A 24,462-nucleotide genomic window follows, 5' to 3' on the forward strand; every position below is an offset into this window, starting at 1 on the left:
ATGCAGATGAATTTTTGTGTCATATTACCTTAAAAACAACATAATAAACAAACAGTTTACAAGTATTTTTCTTGTGTTTGGGCTTTATTCATTTATCAAAAGTTATGTTCATGGCGAAATAAAAACTGTTCATTTTAATAAACACGTATACACACTGCTGGTAAAACATGAAGACTATTCATGATGTAGTGATGAAAACATTATCAGCAAAGAGGTCGCTAGAAATGTAACGACACAGCTGATGGACTAGAAGTCCCTGCAGGGACACGCGATACTTGATGATATTAATATATATATATTAAGATTCCTGCTTCACGCGGCTGAAGAAGGCGCTGAGGGAGAGCTGTCTGCTGCCGCTGTCAGCCGCACTCAGTTTGGGTTTTTTGGAGGTCGGTTGGTTCTTTTTCTTCTTCGTGCCGGTGCAATTCTGCCTTTTCCCGCCCTAATTGAGACAAGAAGAGACAAATGATAAAAGGTGGAATCTGCTTTTATTACACACACACACACACACACAGATAAACGTATACTTACATTGCAGCTTTGCTCCTTTTCACTGTCCACAGAGTCACAGAGCTTCACAATCTGCAGGAGAATTAACACATCGGTCTCATTGACTCTGAAGGCTGAAGGTAAAGCAGATGTGCGCGCTCACCCACTGCTGCGCTCACAGCTTTCCTTCACGCCCGTCTTGTAAACAACAATAAAAACCTTTTTCACTCCCGTGGACACGGCGGCTTCCTGAAGAGCCGACCTGGTGAGCCACCTGGCGTTTTCAGCCCGCGTCTGTGTGCCGGCGTCCTTCAGGCGCACGCTGTGAACCACGTACGTCTGGTGGATGTGGGAGAAGATGTGAACCACCTGAAAACGGGCAAATCCGTCAGTGCAGGGACACACGCCGCAGCGTTAAAAGTGTGCATGATGAAGAGAGGCGGGTGACATCGAGCTCACCTCCCCCGCATACTGGATGAGGCTTTCTGCCACATCGGTTGCCAGTAACTCGCTGATCTGAGCACACAGAGCCGCCTTGTCCTTCGACTCGGAGCTCTTCTCCCCCTGCAGGAGACCCGGAAACTCCCACAAGCCTGCCAGCAAACCTGTTGGTGCGATAAAAAGGATCAAATCTCCACAGATGTTAATTGTATGTGTGATTTAGGTAGAGGTGTACTGTGGATTGATTGATTTGAATTTAAAATGACGTTCCCTTTTAAGTCACATTTGTTGTATTTATTAATGTAGCCCACCTGAGTATTTATTAAGTTAGGACACACCGACCTTTCTTTGGCCTCCGTGTGAGCAGGTACTCGTCCCCTCCCTCCTCTCCGCGTCTCGTCACCACGCAGGTCAGAGTTCGTTCCACGCGAGGCGGCTTCTTCGGCGGCTTCCTCGGGAAGTTCTGAACCCCCAACGCCTCGTCCCAGGGCTCCGAGGGACACAGGGGACACGTCTCGCTGTTCACTGAGCGAGAGGAGACAGTATATTCATTTGATACCTGTAGCTCTGACTTAGAGATGAGAAGTCCTGACACTTACTACAGTCTTCTATATCGGGCGGTGCGGGCGGCTTCCTGGCGTTTTTCTCTTTCTCTCTGTGAACCTGCACATTCACACACTGTATCACGTACACAGACGAGTTTTCCATATGATTCAAAGCATTGATAATTCAGATCTGATCAGATGAAACTACAGGCATTACGTCCTGGCATTAGTTCGGCTCACCGTGCGGAAGGAGTGGCAGTGAGACCGTACGGGACACTGGCTGCACACGGGGCCTCTAGGGGAACAGACGCGGGCTCCCAGCTCCATCATGGCCTGGTTGAAGTCTCCGGGCCTCTCAGGGTCCACCAGCGTATTGGCGAGTCCCCTGAAATAGAGAAGAAAAAAAAAGGCCCATTTGCATTAACAATTTATTGCTCCACATTGAATTGAAGATTTTATTTTTAGGACCTCAATTTCACTTTAATACAATTTCACATAGAAAGCAGATTTTAATATCAACGATCATAATTTGACTCGCATGAAATCCATTTATTCTCTATTTGTTCTCCATTTTTCTTATTTTATATTTTTTAAACAGAATTTGTTTTACACCTGAATATATTTAATCTAATAAAAGCTCAAATCTGTTGGCTGGAATCATCTGATACAACAAAGATGTCCTTTCCAGACAGACTTTGAACCGATCAAAGTGTGTTTATGAAAGCCTGCAGAGTTCATTATAGACCAGCAGAGACGTGTGCGATAACATCACAGTGACAATCGCAGCCGTTAGAAAAGCTGCTGGGATCACATGGTAAAAGTAGAGTCTCACCAGAGGGCCTCTGTTACTGCGGGACTCGTGCTGTCGGCTCCGATGGCCCTCAGGCGACACATCACCCGAACCACATTGCCGTCCACCGCTCCGGTAACCTAGGCAACAGAGATATCCTTGCGGTCACCAACGGGGCGGCGAAGCTGGTTCTCGCTCTGGTCCATAGAAACACACCTGCCCGAGAGCAATAGAGCCCACAGCCGCAGCTGTGTAGCGTCCCACGCCGGGCAGCTGTTTCAGCAGGCTGTCCGCCGTGCGAGGCATCTGTCCCTCAAGCTCCGACACCACCTGACGCAGACAAAATACAAATACACAACCGGCTCCCATAGTTCACAATGTCAGGTGATGGACTATGGATTTTTTTTTTGCATAAAATCATAGCAAGTGAGTCAGCCGGGGCAGATGTGCCAAACCCAACACAAACCTTTTGAGCCCCTTCATGCAGTCTTCTCCCTCTGGAGTAGTAGCCAAGCCCCGCCCACATCTGGTTCACTTCCTACACACGGGTGAAAATCAATGAATTAAGATTGAAGTCAATGCTATTGAAAAATCCCCATCATGTCCATGGTCTTCACCTCCAGCGTCGCAGAAGATAGGTGCTGCACAGTGGGCCACCGCTGGGACACAAAGGGGAGGAAGAGATTAGATTACAGAGAATGAGATATATTGATTACAGTTAACGTATCACAAGACAAAGACACCTACCTTCATCCATTTGTTGTAATAGTCTATAACTGTGGAAACCTGGGTCTGTTGCAGCATGATTTCTGAAACCCAGACTAGACAAAAAGAAGAGAGAAAAACAGTCTTATAAGAAGTGTTGGGATTGTTAAATGCGTGAAACCATCTGCTTACCTGCGTATGTCCTGATGTTGAGGTCTGACTCCGTCACGGCCTGTAAAGAAATACAGAGAGCAGTTAAAGAATTCAGCATTGTTTTGGTGTGTCAATAATTAAAGGCAGAGCAGCATCGCTCGATATCAGGATCAACCTTTTGCAATTGGGAATTTTCAAGGTTTTTTTTTCATCATTCACTCATCATAAAATTAGACATTGACGTATATATAAATCATTTTTGTTAACAATTAGATGAGAATATTGTCTGAAAAAAGCTATGGAACAACAGAAAAGACTTGGAAGGGATACTTTTGATTTTCTAAATTCAGGGTTGTTTTACCAAACTGGAGGTTTGACAGTGGAGTAGTTAATACACCAGTTATAGATAAGTACCTCATTCTATGCATTCAATAGTTAATCTTATTATATTTCAAATAAAACATAAGGGGTCAGATATACTCTATACATATATACTAGTTTAATTTACTATTTTGTAATCCTTGTTTATTTTTATATAACTTTTAGTATTTGTATAGTGATGAGATGTAAAAACAAAATAGAACCATGAAGTTAGACAAAAATCCCACCAGTTTCATGTCTGAACCAAACTCACTACTTCACCTCCTGTACTTTCATGATGATGCACAATTAAAACGTCTCTCTAAAACCCAAATACGGGGATTCAAACAGACAAACTGTCTTGTCGGAGCCAGTGGGAGAAATGTTTTCCTTTACCAGCGTCCTCCAGGGAAGTTCCCTCTGGTTCTCGTCGTACCAGCGGAGCAGCTGAGCGCGCAGCAGCTCAACATCTGCAGGAGGATGGAAGGTGTGGCGCGCGCACGATGGCGAGGAGGCGTTCACGGGTTCTTCTAGAAAGCAGGAAACATATTTATTAAAGGTCATTTCTGAAGCTGTAAACTAAATTACTGAAGAGAAAAACTTTCTCAAACAGTTTCAAATTAAAATGAAGAAGCACATTACAATGTTAGTATGTGGTGAGGTTTTGTTTGACAAAATATTTTGTAGTTAAACAACATAAAGTTGCAACGTGCCTTCTTTCGCCGCCTTATTGGACCTGTTCCGCTTTGGTTCGGCCGCTTCTAACAGCTCCAGTCCGGCTCTCTTTCCGTTACGCACCGCTGAACGCAACCTGCTCATTTTCAAACACGGCGTGACTTATTTAATTTCTCTCTGAACAGCACCAGCGCAACTGTTTACTTCACGAAGTCATTTCTCCTCCCGCCACGTTCGATGACGCACCGTGGCTGGTTGTCCAATCAGCTGAGAGGACACAGCGGAAGGACATTGTACGTCATTTCCGGTGTGAGGGTCAAACTAAGAAATACGCAAAGGTGTCGCTTGATTATCGTTATACCAGATTAGAGGAAAGTTATTTTATTAGCGCGTATTACAAATAAGGTAAAAGCAAGTTCCATATGAATCACCTTTTAATAAAAACACAATTTAGTTTAAATAAAAAAGGTAGACAGCAGATCCAAAAAATGTTTTTATTTGCATCAACAAAATAAAGTTGTCCTTCTTGTCAGCCTTCAGAGTAGTCACCGTCTCAAACTGCAATTCAAAGATTGACAAGAAAAAACAAAGAAACAATGATTCTCATTTGATACAGGCAACTAGTGAAAAGAAACGTTTGACTGGCCTCAACGAACAAATCACACACATTACCTTCAGTAATGTGAACCTTGTTTGTGAGCAGGATTTCTGCTTGGCTTTCATCCATATTCATGTACAAAGTGTCAGTGTGGTGCTGTAGAAAATAGGGGATTAAATCTGTTATGTGCGGCCTCCGAGAACTTTTCCCATTGACCTTATAAATTAAAGCTTACCATGAAGGCTTGAAACAGTGTCCTGCCGATGCCTCTCTGCACATGTTCCTCAATAACCGGGTATGAGCGGATAAAGTGCTGGAAGGAGATGAAGGAATTTATGAAAGTGTTTGTAGTGTGTGTGCATGTGTGTGGACATACAGTGTCTGGATGTAGGTTGAAGCCTACCTCTAAGGCCAGACTGGCTTGTATCTGAGCATCAGCGTGGTCTCTGTTTCCCATTGTGTACAGAAGATGTTGGATCACTCCAAGAGAGAGAAGCTCACGAGAAAGCTCTTCACTGTCTTTGGCCAGCAAGCTTCAACACATCCAGCACCATATGAATATATACAGTGTATGACAACCGCTAAAGAAATATTACACTGAGATTATTAAAGCAATATTAATTCCCTATATATAGATACTTTTTTATAGATCACATGATATTAACATCACATTTTCTCAATTATATTATGTAATATTAATTACACGTGTAGTTATAACGGACGAATATGACACACCGTATAGCTTTGGCTGCGGCAGCTTGTTGCACGAACACAGGCAAAGTTCCAGTCATCTTGATCATCTCAGATTCTGATGGGATGAATGAATCAACAAAATATAATGATAAATACCAGCACATTAATAGTAATAATAAATAGTAATAATAATGCATAACTAGTTTAACATGGGTGTCCCTTTAAGACTAAAGTATCACCTTCCAAATGGTGCTGCACTTTGTTCGTAGGCCTCAGCAGAGTCACCAGTCCATTGAGCAGCAGCGGCCTCACATCATAACACTTCAGGTCTAAGATCAAACTTATAGCTGCCAGAGACACGCGCGGGGGGAGAAGCGTGTTAGACAAAATATTCAAAGGTGGTTGTATATGGCAGGATAGTACTTCTGCCTCAATGCAAAAATGGCTGGTCATTTTCAAGCAATAATTTAAAAAAAGAATATTAATAATCATCAATAAAGGTTTACCATGATGTATTTTTTTTTACATTTTCTCAGTTTACCTTCATCCCGAACCTCTAGGTGCAGCGACCTGAGCATACTCAGCAGAGGTTCCACAATGCTGCAATGGGCTGTTTTCATTTTGCACTGTGAGAGGAGGTAGCTGGAGAACTCTTATATTTCTACACATATGTTGAATATTTCAAGTTTTGCCAAAATATCCATTGTGTGAAAGAGCGGGGATTACCTGGACAGTGTGCACGTTGTGCAGGGCCAGCTGCTGGGCTTTGGGGGAGGTACAAGCCATGAGAGCAATCAGACCGTCGTAGATTTGGTTTTGATATTTGGGGTTTCCATGGGAGATGGACTCCAGGAGGGCACCGGCTGTCTCTTGGGTTTCATCTGTATTTGACTTAGCCAGGCACTCTGCTATGGCTGTCACACCTGTAAGAATGTGACAAAAATAGAGGGTGAAGCTGGAATGCCTGTTATCCAAATGGTTATTGGTAAAATAATTAGTTTATCTGCATTTTAGGTATGAACATTAAGAAAAACAACAACACCAGCTGCTGCTGTATCATATGGCCTTAAGTCCTTTGCTATTTGAATAAGAAACTGCAATAAAAGGTAAAACATTAATTTACCATGGCTTTCGCAGATGATCTCCTTGTACTTGCGACCTGCATTTGACACGGTGAGCAGAAGACGAAGGGCCTCAGTCTTCTCCTCCTCGTTGCTCCGAGAGTGGCCCAAGATGTCGAGGAGAGAGTGAACACCTCCATCCTCCAGGAACTCCATCAGGTACTGATCACTAAAAAGCGGGTCAAAGACCAAATCTGCATGACTGGTCACACGTTCAGTCTCACGACAGATCATGATCATCAGTTTCATTCCACTCACTGGCTTGACGCCGAGAGGAAAATCCCAATCGCTTTAAGTTGTATTCCCAAGAACGTCCCAAATGTGTATCTAAATATTCTTTTAAGGACTGGATCTCTATGTTCAGAGTCAATCGAGTGCAGGAAGCACGATATAGTAAACACATACTCTGTGTAAAAGAATAAGAAACATATATTTAAATATATATTTTAATATATTAAATCTGGTCAGCCCCTTATTGTCATGAAGCTGCAGATCCTTGATTCACCCTGTGAACGCGTTATAGATCATAAAGTACAGTGTGCAGAATCACACATTCATCACACATGAATCAGAACGTGCACGTGTTGGTAATCGTTCCTTAGAAATATGTTGTTTCTATGGAGTTTTCCGCTGAAACCACACGAAGGATACGTGAGTTTCATCCAGGTGGTGAGTCGGGCCAGAAACAGACTGGCCACCTGAGCGAACTCCAGCTCCAGCTCGTAAAACGTCTTCCCCGAGTTTAGAGTCAGGAAGGTGTTCAACATACGGCCGCGGACCGTCCCGTCGCCGCGGTCCCACTCTCGAAGAAAACTCAGCACCCGGCCGATGTTTGCCTGTTCGTCTGTCTGTGTTGACATGGTATCTCCTCCCGTCCTGCCCCTTCAGTAGTTCGATTAATGGAGTCTCATAGCTGGATTTGCTCCTTAACTTCGTTTACAGCAGCTAGCTAACGGTTGCTTAGCAACGTACTCACAATGTCCGCGTGGGTAGTTTAAATTTACATTTTTTAATCTGATGTAGTGTTTTCATGCCGTTATGTGTACATCTATTCTTCATTAATATTTTTGACTACGTATTCAAACAATTAGAATTACATTTTTCCTTAAAAAAACAAAACAGTTTGCATACGTTTACCGGAACTAGGCTCTTATTTTGAAGTCAATTCCTGCTTTTACCGTACTATCTAGTAAACACGCGCACATGGAGGTCGACCTGAGAACCTTTTCCTGGAAAGGGAAGTAGTTCAGTCTAGTCGGGGTTCATTTTCATATGTTATGCAGCAGAAAGGTCATGGCATACATCTTACATAACTGATTGAATGGTGTCATATTTAAGATGATGAAGGGAATGGCACACAATTCAAGGTAGATTCAAGAGGTAAATTATGAGTATGTTTTTTTCATCTTTTTTTGTTCGGAAGGTTAATAAATATGTAACTCATTGTCAGATATTAGGTGTGTAATTATGGATGTTTTTAGGTTTTATGAAAGCATTTAGGGGAATTAAAAACATTTTAAATATGTTTTAGTCCCCAAATTTGTTCTGTGAAAATATTGAAAATTTGTAATGGAAGATAAAAAGGTTTTCTGAACACATGCATTAATCATAGTTTGCACTTATTGAGACAATTATTTCCATTGCAATTCAAACATTGAGGAATTATCTTTTTGACATTGCAAAAATAGCATTTCTACTTTGGATAATTCTCTATATTTGTACAGTAAAAATGTTTCATTTTTCTTACAATAGTAGTCAGATATGTCCTTAACACAGTCATTGATTGGAATTATTGAGAAAAGTATTTTTTATTGCAGTTTAAACTTGGTCCTTTTGAAATTTGAAATATAGGATAATTATCTAACTTTGTAGAGTAAATGTATTTCTTTTATTGTACAAAAGTAGTCGGAATGGTCCTGAACACACATACTTCAGTCATTGTCCAGAATGTTTGATTAAATAGCTTTTATTCGGGTTACTTGTTTAATACCGTAAACGTCAGCATACACGTGCACTCAGAATCAAGTGTCTGCGGAGTTGACCGCAGTTTAACCACCAGGTGGAAGAAACAGGGATCTTAATCCGCTGGAGGTTTGCTGCCCTCCGGAGGCTGTTTCCCGGTAAATGCGCTTCTTTTTTCCCCCGGAAATATAAAGACGGAACATCTCAGTGTAGTGAGGGAAAAACCCCACTACACAACACAGTTAAGCACGGGTGTACCGTGGTAATAAAACACCACACAAATAACACGTGGACAGAGAGACTTTATTCTCCACGAGGCACTTTTAATCCGCATAAAAAGCGGTTGACGTTCCCGCGAGGAGCGACAGAATAATCGACACGTTTTTTTGTCTTTATCTTAAACAGCATTCGGGACGTTCCCCGCCGGCAGTAACCGAGTATTTCACATTATTAAAAAAGCGAAAAAAAAAGCTATTTTTTTTTTTTTTTTAGTCCCGTTAATAATGGCTGATAGAAGGCAGGGAGGGTGACAAAGACGGGGGGGGGGGGGAGGAAGGAAGGGGAGGGGAACTGACATTAAAGCAACACAACAAGGAAACTACACCGCACAGCCTCAGACGCCTTCATTTTATGTGTGTGTGTGTTTTAATAATAGTGGCGTCTGTGGAAGCGGCACCGGAGCTCGAACACGCGGACTCGAGCGTCCGGAGGAGGAAAAAGGAGCCGCTTGTTTTCACCCGAGTGGGATTTAAAGTCGCTCTGCGTCGCTTATGGGTGAGCATGATGAAATAAAAGGTTTAATAGTAATTCGGAGGGGGCATTAACAGAGGTTTGCGGGGGGAGGGGGGGCGACGGGCCTCTTCTTGCGGAGAGAACCGCGTCCCGATGGAAGGTGGAAACAAAAGGCCGACCGCATAGCTTAGCCGCAATTAACGGAACGCCAATTTAGATGATTTACTTTCCCTATTTTGGTCCCCTGAGATGATTTAACCACGATAATGGCTGACTGCCGTTACAGTGCAGCTTTTATTATGAAGTCATTATAATCATAATAATGGTCATTTGCATTGGCTTTGTTTCCGGGTGCAGCTGTGATGCACAGATGTTATATGCTGATAGCCAGATGCTCAGACTAATTATGAAACCATTGTACAGGCATCCCAACATGCCACGGATTATGACTTTTACTATTAGCATTGCATGGCACCCACATGCCAGTCCTGCAGACCTCAGCTCATTATGATCCATCCATGTGTGTGTGTGTTTGTGTGCGTGTGTGTTCTCAGACTCGGAGCCACCCAGCTCTCCGCAGGTGGTGGAGGACGGAGGAGAGGAGGACGAGGAGGAACTGAGTGGAGGAGAGGAGGCGGACCTGCGGTCCAGCTCCGGCCGGGGCTCCCTGCTGACCCGGAGGGGCATCACCCTGAGAGTGCTGCTCAAGGACGGCCTGGTGGAGCCGGGCGACGGCGTGCTGGCGATCCACTACTTGGTAATAGCGAAACGCCGCGGTTACGCAGTGAGATTGTTATTCATGCGCGTGCGTCGTGTCACATCTGGTGGCACTGGGAGGTGAAGGAGCAAAAAAAAAAAAAAGTCTTTCCACTCCGCTCTCTCAGGGCAAGAACTTTGTAGGAGACCTGTTGAATGATGGGAAAATCAGGTGGGTGGAGACAGGGCAGATCTTCAACTCCCCGAGTGCCTGGGCGACGCACTGCAAACGCCTGGTCAACCCGGCCAAGAAGTCCGGCTGCGGCTGGGCGTCGGTGCGCTACCGGGGCCAGAAGCTGGTCCAGTACAAAACCACCTGGCTGCACAAGTACCAACCCAGCGCAGACATGGTGAGCGCACAACACAACTTTGTACTGTTCAGACTGTGCACCTCTATATCTGTACACTATTCAATGTTTACTCCAGAGCCTGGTGAGTGAGGAGGAAGACGACGAGGACGAAGAGGAAGGGAAGACGGCCGTGCAGGCAGAGGAGAAGAACAAGAATCACAAACCTGGATTAAATGGTAGTGTTTCTCTCCTCCCAAGTCTCCGGACTTTCAGTTTCAACAAACCGTAATAAGCAAAAATGTCCATCTCAACAGACGTGGTGGTTTCACGGAGAACCGACCGAGAGAGAATTCCCGTCCGATATTGCACCCTGGGCACCAGAGATGCCGCCAGGTACCGACTTTACTTCTGAAAGATCAACGCAGCCTCACGTGGCCACGGGTGTGTGTGTGTGTGTGTGCGTGTGTGTAGACGGACTCTCAACTGTCGTCCTCAGAGATCCACACACACTCGTGGAGCTGTCCGCCTTCTCGGCCATCAACAGATTCCAGCCGTTCAACGTAGCCGTGTCCAGTAATGTGCTGCTGCTGATGGTGAGTGAAAAGCCTTTGCACATTTTACCGACGACCAGCCAGCGGACCCAAGTCTCCTGCTCCTTTACCCCCCCCCCCCGCTTCAGGACTTCCACTGTCACCTGACCAGCAGTGAGGTGGTGGGATACCTCGGAGGACGATGGGACACAAACACACAACGTGAGTGGAGATGAGAGATGTACGCGGCGAGCGGAGGTTCAGGCATTTTAACCCTCTGTGTGGTCGACGTGTTTCAGTGCTGACGGTCTTGAGGGCTTTCCCCTGTCGGACCAGGCTGGCAGACAGAGACTCTGCTTCGGCTGTTGAGGAGGAGGTAACACACTGACGCACACAGTGAATAGTGCGCACTGACAGCGTGCATACACAGCCTGCTGCCGTGTCTCTACGGCAGCCCGGAACGGACAAACCAAACACCAGCTCGAGATAAAGACGTTTGCGTTTTTGTAGTCTTTTTTTGTTTTGTTCTCCTTCTAATCAGACGCTTGTCATGTGGACTCCAGATCTGTCAGAACCTGTTTATGCGCGGGCTGTCGTTGGTGGGCTGGTACCACAGCCACCCGCGAGGTCCGGCCCTGCCGTCCCTGCAGGACATCGACTCCCAGATGGACCATCAGCTGAGGCTGCAGGGATCGAACAACGGCTTCCAGCCCTGTCTGGGCGTCATCTGTGGTACGTGCTGACCTTCACTTTCATCACCTGTGGCACGTGCTGACCTTCACCTTCATCATCTGTGGCACGTGCTGACCTTCACCTTCATCATCTGTGGCACGTGATGAAGGTGAAGGTCAGGAACGTGGTGGGTTAAGGAACGGTTCTCCAAAGTCAGAAATAGTGACCCAGGAGATGCGCTGGAAAAAAAGTCATAATAATAACATCAATAAAGAGGTTTTCTTTGTTTTTCCCTCTTCCAGGGCCGTACTATCACGGAAATCAGGGCGTGGCGTCCACAATAACCCCGTTCTGGGTCGTCCCACCGCCGGAGGTCAGGACTAGTCCCCTTCGTGTTTCATCTCTTCCTTACTTGAGTATTTTCTGATACTGTTCATTTACACACACGTCTGCCGTCCTGCAGCAACGGCCCAATGACCACGGCATCCCGGTGGCTGTGGAGGTCACCTACGTGCAGGACAACTTTCTCACCAGCGACGTTCTTAATGAGATGGTACGGACACCAAAGCGAAGATAATGCCCTGACTTTTCATAAATATGTTGTAAATCACTATTTAAAAAAAAAAGGTGTTTATATTTCCAACAAAGATGCTGCTGGTTGACTACTACAGGACGGCTCCCGACATCGTCCACTTCAGCCAGTACTGGTGTCCCGACACCACTATGATGGACAAGATCAAGGTAGTGTGACCCTCAGGAGACATAAAATCAATGGACATCACCTGGCCACCGGTAAAACTTTGTCTCCTCCTCCACAGGGCTCTCTGAGTTGTCACGCTCCCAAAGATCAGGCCTACTCGCAGATCTTAGAGCACGTTTACAGTCAGCTGAGCTGCACACACTGAAGGGGGGGCAGCTCTCCACCGCAAGTCCTTCCATTTCAAAGAAAAAACATTTGGGATGGATGTACCATGTAAAAAAAAAAAAAAAACTGCTTGAAAAACATAGATGCCTTGAATTCTGTCACGTTTGAGTAGTTGTGATGCGGCGTTATCGTGAGGTTAAAGGAGATGTAGCACGGAGACCTTCAGGGACCAGAAATCAACCTGCCGGATGGAGCTCTTCCCGATTGGACCTCTGTGCCTGTCTGTGCCGGTCTCCTGTCCTGGTACGATGTAAACGTTTAATGTGTTGTTAATGCCTTTATGGACTAATCCAATGGAGCGGTAGCGCAGGGGGGGATTAGTAGTTTTTAATTTACTGCAATAGCAAAGTACGTAAGAGTCTCTGGATTTTACCTAAAGTCAACTCCGCAATAAGTTTTGTGAATGTGCAGTGAAATTGGATGGGTGAAATCACCGTGCTGAGCAAAACATGCGTGTGTGTGTGTGTGTGTGTGCGTGCGTGCACGTGCCCTTCTACTGTCTCCCTGTCAGGTTGTGTGAGGCTCTTTATCTGTACTGTATTTATTACAAGCTGTGGATTGTGTGATGTACACGTATGAAGACAGAGCAATGCCTTAAGCCTGCTGAAGATCCACAAAGCATTAAAATATACACACTGGAACTATTTAAACACCACTGATGGATCTTTTACTTCATTCTAAGCCCTGCTAGTGTTTCTTGGGAGGGCGGGGGGGTTAACAGGAACTTGAGTTGAATGCTAACGTGCTAACAATTTGTTATTAGCACTTAACACAATGATGACAATGGTTGAGGTCATTGGTTTGGAGTTCAAAGTATTTGTTATTAGACCAAACAGAATGACTCTGTTACCCGTCCTAACAGTTCAAATATAAAAAAATAAAAACGCTGACCTCATGGTGGCGCTAGAAAAGAAGTCCAACTTGTCATCAAAGACATTTGTGTTAATGTGGCAGTTTGGTTCATAGCTGGCGAGATATTAGAAGAGCAAAACGCCTATATCAATGTTATTTCTCTTCATCTTCAAGGTTTAACAGTAAAAATTGCTTCGAGCAGCAGCGTAAACTCAATAGAAAAAAAATCAACATATTTGAAATAGAAACTGACATTTAAATCAGTCACTACGTCTTGTTTCCGGTCTGTTTTCCACATTTGAATGTTGGTAAATATTCATATGCCAGCCATAATAATGTCAGAAGACCTCTCCATTGATAACGCAACAATAACGTCTTTGTTTTCTTTTTATTGTAAGAAGGCGGGGGGGGGGTGACAGAAGTACGTACAAATACTTTGATAATAAAAGACAAAACATTGCGGTTAAATTCTGTACTCATACCGGAAGTAAAAAGGCAACTTAAATCTAAAGACATACATTTAAAAGGTCTAATGTAGGACTACATGCAAACATTAATTTAAATGTTATAAAAAAATAATACTATAAAGAGCCAGAATGATTAAATGCTGTTCAAAAAGCATTTAAGACTGATTGAACAAATACATAGCCCTTAAAAAAACAACAGTGGGACATATTTTTTAAAACATGGATTCAAATATGCATAAAGGTCGGTTTTGGCTGGTGGTCTGCTGAAAAACCAAACAACATGTCCAGGAAACTGCCTGTAGTGTCAAAACTGTGCAGAAATGTGCACGCATCACACATTTCATCTTTACACAGGAAAAGTGCCAACGGCCGGAAATAAAAACCAAAAGTAGAAAAGAAACTTCATGACCATATTCTTAAGTAGCAAGGTACGGTTTTGGTTGCTGGATTAGTAGCGGTGCTTTCCCTCTTTTCTTTCCCAAAAGGCACTAAAACAAAGCTATCAAAGTCCTTATTGGAACAGTGTGATCCAGACAGCACCTCATACACTCCTTTGACTTTACCCAGAACAAGTATTAAATGTAGTAAGATCAGAGATGTAAACATATTAGGACCAAACCCAGTAGTGGGGGAGGAGTTCGGCACCGTGGATCGATGGACAAACGCACAACAAAAAGGGATGTTTAGCAGAAAGTGAACACATTTGCGACTCACGACTAAAACCTTTCCCTCCCCCGACAATTCAAAATGAGCCGGACCGTCGACACGCGTTTGGTTAGGATTCTTGTGTTGGCAAAAAAAAAAAAAAAAAAGACAATGACAAAAGTGGACACCAAAAACAAATGACAATTACTTTACCATGATGTTTTCCCTTTCACTCCAGGTCTTTCCCTCATACTTTAAAGTGTACGTCGCGTCCGAGGGCTGCGTCCACAACGAGAAACCGGCCTCGTCTTCGTGGGTTACCTGAACAGCCCGACGTACGGACGAATAAACCACATCAGCGGCGCGGCGAATCATCAACATCACAGGGTTAGAATACGTTTCAAAGCGCAGAGGAGCTTCACATTCTCAAAAAGACAGAAATAGCGGGACACACATTGACGACTGCGAGGGACTGACCAGCAGCCCCCGTCGATCGGGCACCCAGTTAACAGGCGCCTGACGCGCGTCGAGGGACCCGACAAGAGGGAAAGGCTGAACATGCCGAGTCAAGCAGGCCTTAAACTAAATGAATATATGGCCACAGAATACTTAGTGTAACAAACAGGCGCACCAAGCGAAATGTTTCTATTGCATTTTATAAAAGACTTTTTGGCCGTCTCCTCTTATCGAACAGACCAACAGACAACCGCTAAACAACGAATCCTCCTGCATCTCTAAACAAACACACGCCTCCCTTGAGTGACAAAACGGTGCAACGTCTGCATTTAACTTTGGGTCTGCGTGTAACGGTGGACACATCAATCTCATTTGAGGACCAAGGTGCAATTACATCGTCTTCTCACATATTCAGTATTCAGTTCCACTTTAAAAACTACTGTAGTGGGTTGACACGAACGCAACTCAAATACCGAGACACCACTATATCAGGCCTGTGTTGTAATAACACATTTATTAAAATGTTATTATATTACTGTGGCCTTGTGAAGCTATGAGCAAAGCACAGCTTAGACATAGACCTTTTAAAAAAAAGCATCACTAACAGGCCAAAAACGGGAAATGGTCTACATCTGGGGCTAATTCTGCATCGTTTCTCTATCATTTCTTTTCATCATTTCTGTATTTGTATTTTAGATGCAATTAACTAAACTACATCCCTGGTGGTGTGTAGTTTAAGTTTAGGTTAAAGTAGCAGGTCCGTCTCGCCAGCAGGTGGCATAAAGAGCTCCAGGCCTCAAGGGGCTCCTGGAATGAGATCAATATTCAGTCGTGTTCCACGCGCAGAAGAGCTTTGAGGAGGCCTCTTCAGTTTGAAAACAACAGACTGTTGACTGATCAGAGTTGTAAAAAGAAGTCTGCAGTCACACAAAACGGATGATGTGAAATGCGGCGCCACCATCACAACCCCGGAGTCCATCAAAAATAGCATTAATGATTTCAGTGATGGGAAATTATTGCTTGTAAATGTGTCAACAGTTAGTCCTCAGGAAATGTCTCTGACTGCCAGATAACGGGTGACGACGCTCTGTGTCCACCTGAGATTCTTTACCTTTGGGTGGAAACGGGTGGATGCGCTGCTCTGGACCTTCTCCAGATCAAAAAGTGCTCGACTGTGATGGTGACGTCGGAGCTGAAGGTGAAAATGAATATTCTGCGGACCAGCACTCGGCTTCGCTTTCCTCCCTCACTCCTAACTAACGCTCTCTCTCCCTCCCTCCCTCCTCCTCCTCTTCATCAGTCTCCTCCCCGGCTCTCTCCATGAATTAGTGTGGCAACGGGACGAGGACCTCGACGTAGTTGAGGGGGAAGAACCCCGACTGGCTGTTCAGCATTCCCTCGTACCAGTTCTCGTCGATCTGATTGGTCAGGGTGATGACGTCGCCCTCGCGGAAGCCCAGCTCGCCCTCGTTCTCCGGGTCAAAGTCGTAAAGCGCCTTGCAGCACGGCTGCTCCGGGGCTGAGAAGAATTCAGGGCAGAAAGAGAAAGGAAGATGGCAGCATTAAGTCAACCCCAAAATAACACCCAGGCTGCTCTCTTGACACAGCGAGCGGAGCCATTTTCATGAAAATCGGTCCCGCTACTCACCAGAAGTAGCTTTTCTGTAAACCGTACTTCTAACTGTTTGTATGTGTTAGCATAGCATTAGCATGGGGCGCAGTCAGATCAACTTCAACATGGCATTGGAGTGCTGACAATTTCCTGCCTCCATGCAGCCCTCCCTCCGGCAGAGGAGAGTGGGGGTCCGCACACGGTGAGGGGGGGAGCTCGGCTCACTCACACTCTGTATCAACTTACAGCGGCCGAGAGAAACCAATGCGAACCACCGAGTTGGAAGGAACCAACTTTCTTGGTAAATAGACAAATTCTGGTAATTGGCTGGTGAGCCGACGTGACCCATATGACCCGTATGATGTTGATTAGGTTGCTTCAAAAAATAACGGCCTTGTTTTCTTCCTATAATAACCAGTCTTAATGATTGAAATACAGGACAAACGGTTACTTGTAAGCAAGTAGTTACGAGACAAATCCTAATTCATTCAGTGTGCGGTTTGGTGCTGAGCACGTAGAGCACAGCTGGTGTGCAGAACAAAAGAGCAGACAGAGAGAAACAGCTTAAGGCGGAATGTACTAGTAAACTGTAAAAAAAAAAAAAACACGGACGTAAATATAAACCGAATAACCACTACAAATATACAAATAATTAATTTTAATTGTGTCTTACATGTTATATGTGGCCATTGATTCAGCCATCAAAGGGTTAATTTGGAGGTTTGTTGAAGTTCGAATAAACAAGATCCTTACTGTTCATTTAGGATTTGTTAGCTTCAACCAATTATGGACCGAGTCGGTGGTTGGAAATGTGTAAACAATTTATAGTTCAGGATGTTGATCTGTTACAAAACCAATGACATCACAGTATACGTGCTACATGAACCACCAATTATGTGTCACACCTGTGAGAAGCCACTCGTATCCCACTTCCTACATGAACCACCGCAACGGAGTTGTGACGCCTCCCAAAAAAAGAGAAAGCCCCACAATCTGTGAGTGACACGATGTCGGATAAGGAGGACAATGTGGACAAAAAGTGGAAAAAAGGGCCCTGATGACATCACAGGAAAGAGGGTCACAGTCAGTTGGAGAAATGCCAGCCAAGAGGACACACACACACACACACACACACACACACACACACACACACACACACAACTCTGCCCCCTCCCCCCACATGCAGAATTTTCCAAGTGAGTCAAACGTTCAGTGAGCCCCAATAAGACGACAGAAAAAAAAGAGTTTGTTTCACATTTTTGTGCCGAGTGTCTCTGATAGGTTGCAGGTCTTGAGCAATCAATCTGGCAAAGAGGAGAGTTATATCTCGAGTTTAGTTTCCGTCAGGCTTCTAAGGAATGTGTTCAATGCAGGCATGCTACTTCGGCTCGGTACATCTTCTGTGTGTGTGTGTGTATATAAAACAGCTGGATGGGTTTTTTTCTTTACTGCTTGAACTCTTTTCCACAAATCTCGTGCTGCCCCTTTGGGAGTGACGTCGTTGAATACAAAACCGTGCCTCGGAGTTGAGTTTCTTTCGCTCTTTGTGTGACACGACAGCATCTCTGCTGCTCTTCATTATTCCGACCAGTAGATGTATTTGACTCAAAGGTCCGCGGTAGAAGTAGGATACGTGGATCCTCACCAACGCTCGGCACAGCGGCTGTTTCTTACCAGAGTTGCGTGAAGGGGGAGGAGCCGCTGAGGTGGAGTAGCCGCCATTCGACTGGTTGTCTTCTCCGAAGTCATAGATGGGTTTGGGTTTGGGTGTGTATTCACGTCTCGGCCGGGTCTGCGCATCATTCATCCTATTCATAAAGACAGGTTGACGGCGGTTTTATTTTTTGATCCAGACCACAAGCAGCTTTAAGCAGAAGGCCGAACGCTCCCAGATGCCCTCGACAGTATGTTGGTGTTTGTCATCACTGCACCTGTCTTTAAGTTTGTCAGAAAGCTCCTCCAGCACCTGCACCGCCTGTCTGTGGTACTGCAGCTGGGACTCCACCAGGGAGGAGAGCTGGCTCACTTGCTCTATCTACACACACACACACACACATATTTTTTATTCCAATGGATAAACTGCTCATTATTCTGGATTACAACAAGATTTGGGTCATAAAAGCATGCCGGCATGTACTGCACCTTTGAGATGCGATATCATGATTTAGCATCCATTTGTTTTATTTCAAATGCCACTCCACTTTTCCTTGAACACTGAACCTGATTACATGCCAGTGAAGTTGTTTACCAGGGTTCAAGATTGTTTTGTCAAACTACTTTTGCCGATCTTTATAACAATCAGAGTGTTCGTTTGAACACCTCTGTGGGCGGAACGATTGCCGTGTTTGTCCAGCGGGCGTGTTGAATAGCAACAAAAGGGGAAGCTCAACTGACAAAACGTTAACATGATATGGCAGCGGATCCAATCACTTTATAGATTTAAATCAAATCAATATTGGATTCAGAGTTGGTAGGTGTACAAAATGCAGCGTTGACTACGGCCAGCTTTCACTTCAACAGTCAGAAGCTGTTCGTTGCCGAGTTTTGCATCTAGATGATTAGTAAAAATAAGTTGCTCACGTCAGTCTCCAGCAGGTTGTACATGCTCGTCTCGGCCACTTCCTTTGACTCATGAAACTTCTCCAGCGCCTGTCGGACTTCCTCATCGGGGATCTTGCCCTGGCGCTTTTTCTTGTAATCGTAGTCCAGGCGGCGGCCTTCCAGCTTCTTCAAATGATGCTGAGGCCGCAGGAGCCATAGATAGTTTAGCGCCTTAAATTCAAACGCGCCAGTATGGAGGAACGAGGAAGTCAACGTACCTGTATCTCTCTGAGGTCTTTGTCGCAGAGCCCTTGCAACGGATCGATGAAGTTCTGTTTCACATCGATGTCTAGGGAGTCCTTGACTTCCGCCAATCTCTTCATGGACTCTCCGACATCCACCAGCGCTCCGCCTGGACCGCACAGACCGAGCAGAGCAGCTCAGTGACACGGTTCTTCAACAGCGCAGTGCCAGACAATCATATCGCCAGATAACACATAGTAGCCGAACACAGTGACAAATACAACACTGCAAAAAAGCTCTTTAAAACCAGTGTGGGTCTATCAAACACAAGGACAACCGTGTGTACATGTACACAACATTCCTATTCCACTTACTGATTGTCTAAAACAACAACACACACAGATAGAAATCTTACCAAAGTTGGTTTCCTCTCCGAGGTCCCGTCCATACTTGCCCATGCACTCGCCCAGCAGCCCCTCGGCCTGAGGGTAGCCGGGGTTCTTCACCTGGCCGCGGATCTTCGACATGGTGTTCAACATGGACAGCTTGGCCCGCGAGGCTGCACGAGGGAGCGCGAGTACATTTGGGTCACGGAGTTCCCGCCGTGTGAACAAATACGCGAAGGCAAGGCGCTCTTCTCACCTGGGTTGGGCTGAAGGTATTCGGATGTTTTGGAGATTACCTCCACTACCGCTTTACTGGTCACATCTACTTTCTACGAAACACAGCGAGCTCACATGACAAGTGTACAACAACAGAGCTACTGCAACACAAAGCCAGAAGTACAACAGGGAGCAGCAGAGGAGGGATGCTTTTCGACCTTTTATTATGAGCGGTTTGCTCACAGTGAAATACGTTGCTGTCACAGACGTCATAGTCGGATACAGAACATGATATGTTTATCTTTGTTTAGTATTCAGATTTTGTATTTATCTTAGATCTGGTCATGTTTTTAATGAACAAAATAAAAAATGTCAACAAGGTCTGCAGCCGACGATGATTTAAAGAATCCAATACTTATTTTTTGGAATAATAAGTAAATGTTTAGTCTATAACTGCGTCTTGCGGCATCTACGAACTGCCTGTTGTCTGCCCAACAGAAGACCAAGAAATCCAGCAAGAAAAACCTTTTGAGAAGCTGGAAACCGTAAATTTAGGCATTTTTGCTTGAAAAATGTAATAAACCTATTTAGGGCAATTCATGTTAGGAGTTGGCAAAGTGGCTCATTTATTCCAAACTCGATTTGAACCCGACACCGCCTGCATTGATTTCTTGTTTTGACAAAACGGCTGTAGGTTTGTTTGCGGTGTGTGAAACCGACGAGGACGACAGCTTTGGAAGGAAGATGCGGCTCTTTTAAGGTCAAACCAAGGTGCCTCTCTTACCCGCTCCAAGTCTTTGAAGTCCTCGTCTAGTTTCGTTCCTTCAGCACCGCCGACTTTCTCACTCACCATCTGGAGAGAAGGGGGAGGAAAGACAGAGAGAGCTAACTATTTCTTGCAAGCATCTCTCCAATACACAATCACACGCCTGCTCTGTGTAGAAAATGCAATAAAACCATTTGCACGGCGAGGAAGACGTTGGACCAGCTAGAGCAGTTGCTTTCATTTAAAAACAACAGGCTGCAACTTAAGTCAGTGGACTAAAACATGTTGATTGAAGGCATATGTACTTATAAGGGAGATCCCTCAGCTTGTTTTTAGGCCACAGGCAGAAAACAGTCACTTTTTCTCAGTACAAGTACTCCTGAAAGTCCTTCTAGGTCAATTCTTATAACTGTGGAGCAGGACTTGTTTAGATTCATAGTGGTTGGTTTAGATTGTTGTGTCCATGAACTACGTGCGTGGTTCCATATCGGTTTCCCCAAGCAGAATGGCCATGAAAACACCCCCCCCCCCCATCAACACAAGTCAAACATTGTTTTGCTTGCAGTCACTTGTAAGATATCAAAGCAAACCACAATGCAGATTTCACGATTTAAGTCAAAGTGCCCCACGACTCTTTTGTTGGATCAAAACATTTGTCCCGTCAAGACCTAGTTAGCCGGTTTTGATGTTGTGCACTTGAGCCTCGAGGGAGGTTGAAACAACTCTGATGTTAATGTTTAATCGTGCGTCCACCGGGAGGATTCAAAAATGCCTGCACGCTTAATGAAACACCGGAGAGGCGGCCGTGGAAATGGGACAGACGATTGAGTTTGTTGAATTTAAAAATTGTATAACAGCAGATTGCAGAAGACTTTGAGGTGAGGTTACTTCTTTCACAAAGTAGAATATTCATATAAACAATATGAATGAGACCTGACCTAAAGTACAAAAGGCACGTAGATTCGATAATACGCGATGATTTGGTGGAAACTTTGGCCTCATTGTCTTCACCTTACTTAAATGTCCTTGTCTGAGACAGTAACAGCAGTTTGAGTCACTTCCTACATGACGCAAACGGCAGTTTGTGATTACTGGAATCATCAGGACTTTCTATGCTGGAGGGAAATGCATGTTTAAAGAATATAATGAGATCAGAGTGAACTGGGGAGTTGACGAAGCTTCAGTTGAACAGATTTAGCAATGGGTGAGCTTCCCCTGATCTCAACAGTCAGGGGCCTTTACTGCTGAATCTTTGCTCTACGCAGACAGCACATGACAGGGGGGCCGCGGGGGATTCAGGTCACAAGTAAAAATACAGCCGCAACGCTCGGTCTACTAAGCAACCTCAGTCAAGACCGCAGTCCTACGTTTGTGCCGCTTTATCTTTGTCCGCTTTAAAAGACTTTAAGCCGCTAAACTCAAGAGTCTTTTGTCTTCTTTGTCACCTAAGTAATGTTTCTTTTTTTCTTCTGTTAATGAAAACACAACCCGTTTCAACGTGACATTAATGTTTACACGCACACAGGCTCAAAATGTGTACAGTCCAAAAACATCCACACAACAGATGTCGTCTGGATGTTGTGGTATAAATACAACATTCAAAAGGGAGCTCTGCAACCGCACAGTTGAAGGGGACCAGATTCAAAGAGGAAATCTTGTTGCTATGAACGGCTATAAGCGAATTATAATTCTGATCTTGATTAGACCTACAATCTTCCCCCGATACACATAAAACGTGTGTGCGTCATGTCGTTTGCGCTCCAACCACCTGCAACAATTCAGGTCTATAAGCATTTCGTAGATAGATTAATAATGGGGGGGGGGGGGGGGGGGGGTTGTAGGACAGGACAGCCAGAGAAAAACAAGGATGTGTGAGCTGCTCGACACAGATACCGTTTCCACAGCCAACTTCCTGCGTGCCAAAATCTTATTGACTCTCATTGAGTTCGGGCCAGAAAAGGCTGCAGATAAATAAAAGGGAAATGATTTGCACCATTCCTTGGCTCACTTTCCTATGCAGCATTCTGTTGCATCTCTCCTCGAACACCTTAACTTTTTGCTTTAATAACGGTCAGTGTCTGCACTCCCAAACAGGACAGCTTCGAGCTATTTCCCCCCCACACACCAAACCCAACCCACCAAAACCCACAGGGATCCGAGCCTGTTCCTGACAGGAAGCTGGGCAGAAACCAAATGTCTTTCCTGCTTAGCTCAGCAGGGGTAGGAAGAGCCGACCCCCCTAAAAAAATAAATATTTCTAACCCTCCCTGCCCATGACTACGAGAGACATTCACATCAGCAGTCGGACACTTTTAAGACAGTGATTGTGTCCACTCGATCCGTCTCTCTAAAACAAAAGACCGACACAGAACACAGTTTAGTAGAAAATATCGTCTGTGGTGACACCGCACACACAAGAAGATTCTTACACCCCCCGAATGAAACTTGATTAAAATATTTTTGCTCAAATGTCTCGATGACCCAGATGAGTGTCTGAGGCATGATTTGGGTGCACATGCCGGGTAACGTCGCTTGCAAACACAACAACGTGAGACGCCTGTGAGCCGCCGGGGCAGCGTAACAGCGCTAACGTTAGCTTCTTTAGCATTAGCTGCCGTTTGGTGCACGTCAGTCGAGCTAGCGTTAAGTGACAAAACATGTCCCAGAGGCGCTCATCCACTTTATTAACGCTAGCCGAACACACACAAGTGTCAAACTAAAAGCTACCGTGGCATTGCAAACACTGACACGGAGTGTTTTTTAACGTTAGCTTCCTGCTGTCACCGCACAGTTAGCCCGCTAATTAAAAAAAAAAATAGCCGACCGTAAACACGCTAGCTAATGTTGCTAAATGATGCTAGCTTCTTACGTGACAGTTGCTAGCTTAAAAGAAAAAGTTTTGCAAACCTGGCTGGCTTTATAAAACTGCTTCTTGAAGCCCGCTACCGACATCTTGGAACCCCCCCGGTTGTCTTCGGCGTTCCAACGAATTGCAAAAAATCGGTTTGCGATTTAACTAAAAGTTAACGGTGTAGTAAGTTTTTGAGAAAAAAAAGGACCAGCCCGAAATAAATGTCTAGGAGGAATCATAGGACCGCACAGCCGTCACTCCGAGTCGGGACACGTCCACGTCGAGGCTGATTGTTCCCACTAACACGGCGGACAACGGCGCGACGTGTGTTTAAAAACTACCCCCCTCCAAAAAAAATATGATCTCCCGATTTTTTTCTTCTCACAGTGCACGAAATCCGCAGCAGCCACTTGAGGAGGAAATCAGTTTCCCAGAGAGAGCGGACGCCTACTCGGGCGGTGTGCTGGTGCGCAGCGCCCCCTGCTGGGGGCAAGCGGGTACACACGGGAACTGCAGGCCAGATGTTCACATCCTCGGGTACTGTAGCTGGAGTCCATCTAAAGACACGAATGAAGAGCGTAGGGTGTTCTGAATTAGATCAGATTGTTATATGTCACGGGTTGAAACATTGCTTATTAGCTAAGGGCAGAAAATAAAAATGCAACTCGTACAAAAAAAACATAAAAGGCATTGGGTTGTGAATCGAGAATACAAACAAACTGTGACTGAACGGCTGTTATCTACCACATGGTGGTGATAATGCAGTACAGGCGTCCTTCACTCTGCTTTTATGTGTTTGGTATAGCCATCCAAGTGACTTAATCAGAAAGTGTTTTCTTCCAGTGTCTTTAAGTGGCAAATTAAGATGCGTTTTTGTCTGTAGGTATTACACGACCAAAATAAAAGCAATCGGTATCTAATAAAACCGTGATAAATGTATAATTTCACATTGTTATGGAAAATAAAATGGTTCATCCATGCAGCGTATTT

The 24,462-nt window shown here is 44.9% G+C and overlaps 3 protein-coding genes across 4 annotated transcripts; 1 reads left to right on the plus strand and 2 right to left on the minus strand.

The window, feature by feature from the left end:
* Positions 1 to 65: 65 nt before the first annotated feature.
* Positions 66 to 7,546, minus strand: mutyh (mutY DNA glycosylase). Its single transcript, XM_078108098.1, has 26 exons — positions 7,222 to 7,546; positions 6,829 to 6,897; positions 6,573 to 6,739; positions 6,176 to 6,372; positions 5,991 to 6,075; positions 5,689 to 5,796; positions 5,492 to 5,564; positions 5,160 to 5,289; positions 4,992 to 5,069; positions 4,729 to 4,912; positions 4,405 to 4,425; positions 4,197 to 4,322; positions 3,880 to 4,013; positions 3,163 to 3,202; positions 3,013 to 3,086; positions 2,883 to 2,924; positions 2,732 to 2,803; positions 2,482 to 2,595; positions 2,308 to 2,405; positions 1,716 to 1,860; positions 1,530 to 1,593; positions 1,273 to 1,455; positions 949 to 1,094; positions 709 to 858; positions 532 to 582; positions 66 to 442 (listed from the first exon to the last, which is right to left on the minus strand). The coding sequence occupies exons 1-26, from the start codon at positions 7,428 to 7,430 to the stop codon at positions 299 to 301; spliced, it is 2,904 nt and encodes a 967-aa protein (XP_077964224.1). The 5' UTR covers positions 7,431 to 7,546; the 3' UTR covers positions 66 to 298.
* A 1,189-nt stretch (positions 7,547 to 8,735) lies between these two features.
* Positions 8,736 to 13,092, plus strand: mpnd (MPN domain containing). The gene is made up of 13 exons (XM_040184038.2): positions 8,736 to 9,306; positions 9,819 to 10,021; positions 10,149 to 10,370; positions 10,447 to 10,546; positions 10,625 to 10,703; positions 10,807 to 10,903; positions 10,990 to 11,062; positions 11,140 to 11,216; positions 11,404 to 11,572; positions 11,815 to 11,885; positions 11,976 to 12,065; positions 12,161 to 12,253; positions 12,331 to 13,092. Exons 1-13 carry the CDS (start codon positions 9,303 to 9,305, stop codon positions 12,415 to 12,417), a joined length of 1,365 nt encoding a protein of 454 aa, XP_040039972.2. The 5' UTR covers positions 8,736 to 9,302; the 3' UTR covers positions 12,418 to 13,092.
* Positions 13,093 to 13,658: 566 nt separating this feature from the next.
* Positions 13,659 to 24,030, minus strand: sh3gl1b (SH3-domain GRB2-like 1b). Of its 2 annotated transcripts, none has more exons than XM_040184039.2 (9): positions 23,529 to 24,030; positions 20,640 to 20,708; positions 19,896 to 19,968; positions 19,669 to 19,812; positions 19,289 to 19,422; positions 19,050 to 19,208; positions 18,401 to 18,504; positions 18,144 to 18,277; positions 13,659 to 16,376 (listed from the first exon to the last, which is right to left on the minus strand). In XM_040184039.2, the coding sequence occupies exons 1-9, from the start codon at positions 23,571 to 23,573 to the stop codon at positions 16,183 to 16,185; spliced, it is 1,056 nt and encodes a 351-aa protein (XP_040039973.1). In that variant the 5' UTR covers positions 23,574 to 24,030; the 3' UTR covers positions 13,659 to 16,182. The 2 variants fall into 2 exon arrangements, with proteins under 2 accessions (XP_040039973.1, XP_040039974.1); XM_040184040.2 differs by lacking the exon at positions 13,659 to 16,376 and adding an exon at positions 17,273 to 17,773 and having other exon boundaries at positions 23,529 to 24,002.
* Between the last annotated feature and the right edge of the window lie 432 nt (positions 24,031 to 24,462).

The sequence above is a fragment of the Gasterosteus aculeatus genome, chromosome 8 (genome assembly GCF_964276395.1).
Source record: "Gasterosteus aculeatus chromosome 8, fGasAcu3.hap1.1, whole genome shotgun sequence".
In the NCBI taxonomy this organism is placed as follows: Eukaryota; Metazoa; Chordata; class Actinopteri; order Perciformes; family Gasterosteidae; genus Gasterosteus; species Gasterosteus aculeatus.

Coding starts and splice junctions, on each gene's coding strand:
- mpnd (XM_040184038.2), top strand. Junction 10,904..10,989: donor GTAATGTGCTGCTGCTGATG/GTGAGTGAAAAG, acceptor CCCCCGCTTCAG/GACTTCCACTGTCACCTGAC. Junction 11,886..11,975: donor GGGTCGTCCCACCGCCGGAG/GTCAGGACTAGT, acceptor GCCGTCCTGCAG/CAACGGCCCAATGACCACGG.
- sh3gl1b (XM_040184039.2), bottom strand. CDS start 23,573: ATGTCGGTAGCGGGCTTCAAGAAGCAGTTTTATAAAGCCAGCCAG. Junction 19,969..20,639: donor ACTTCAAAGACTTGGAGCGG/GTAAGAGAGGCA, acceptor TGTGTTTCGTAG/AAAGTAGATGTGACCAGTAA. Junction 16,377..18,143: donor TCCCCCTTCACGCAACTCTG/GTAAGAAACAGC, acceptor AATTCTTCTCAG/CCCCGGAGCAGCCGTGCTGC.
- mutyh (XM_078108098.1), bottom strand. CDS start 7,430: ATGTCAACACAGACAGACGAACAGGCAAACATCGGCCGGGTGCTGAGT. Junction 4,913..4,991: donor CACTGTTTCAAGCCTTCATG/GTAAGCTTTAAT, acceptor TATTTTCTACAG/CACCACACTGACACTTTGTA. Junction 1,095..1,272: donor CACACGGAGGCCAAAGAAAG/GTCGGTGTGTCC, acceptor TCGCACCAACAG/GTTTGCTGGCAGGCTTGTGG.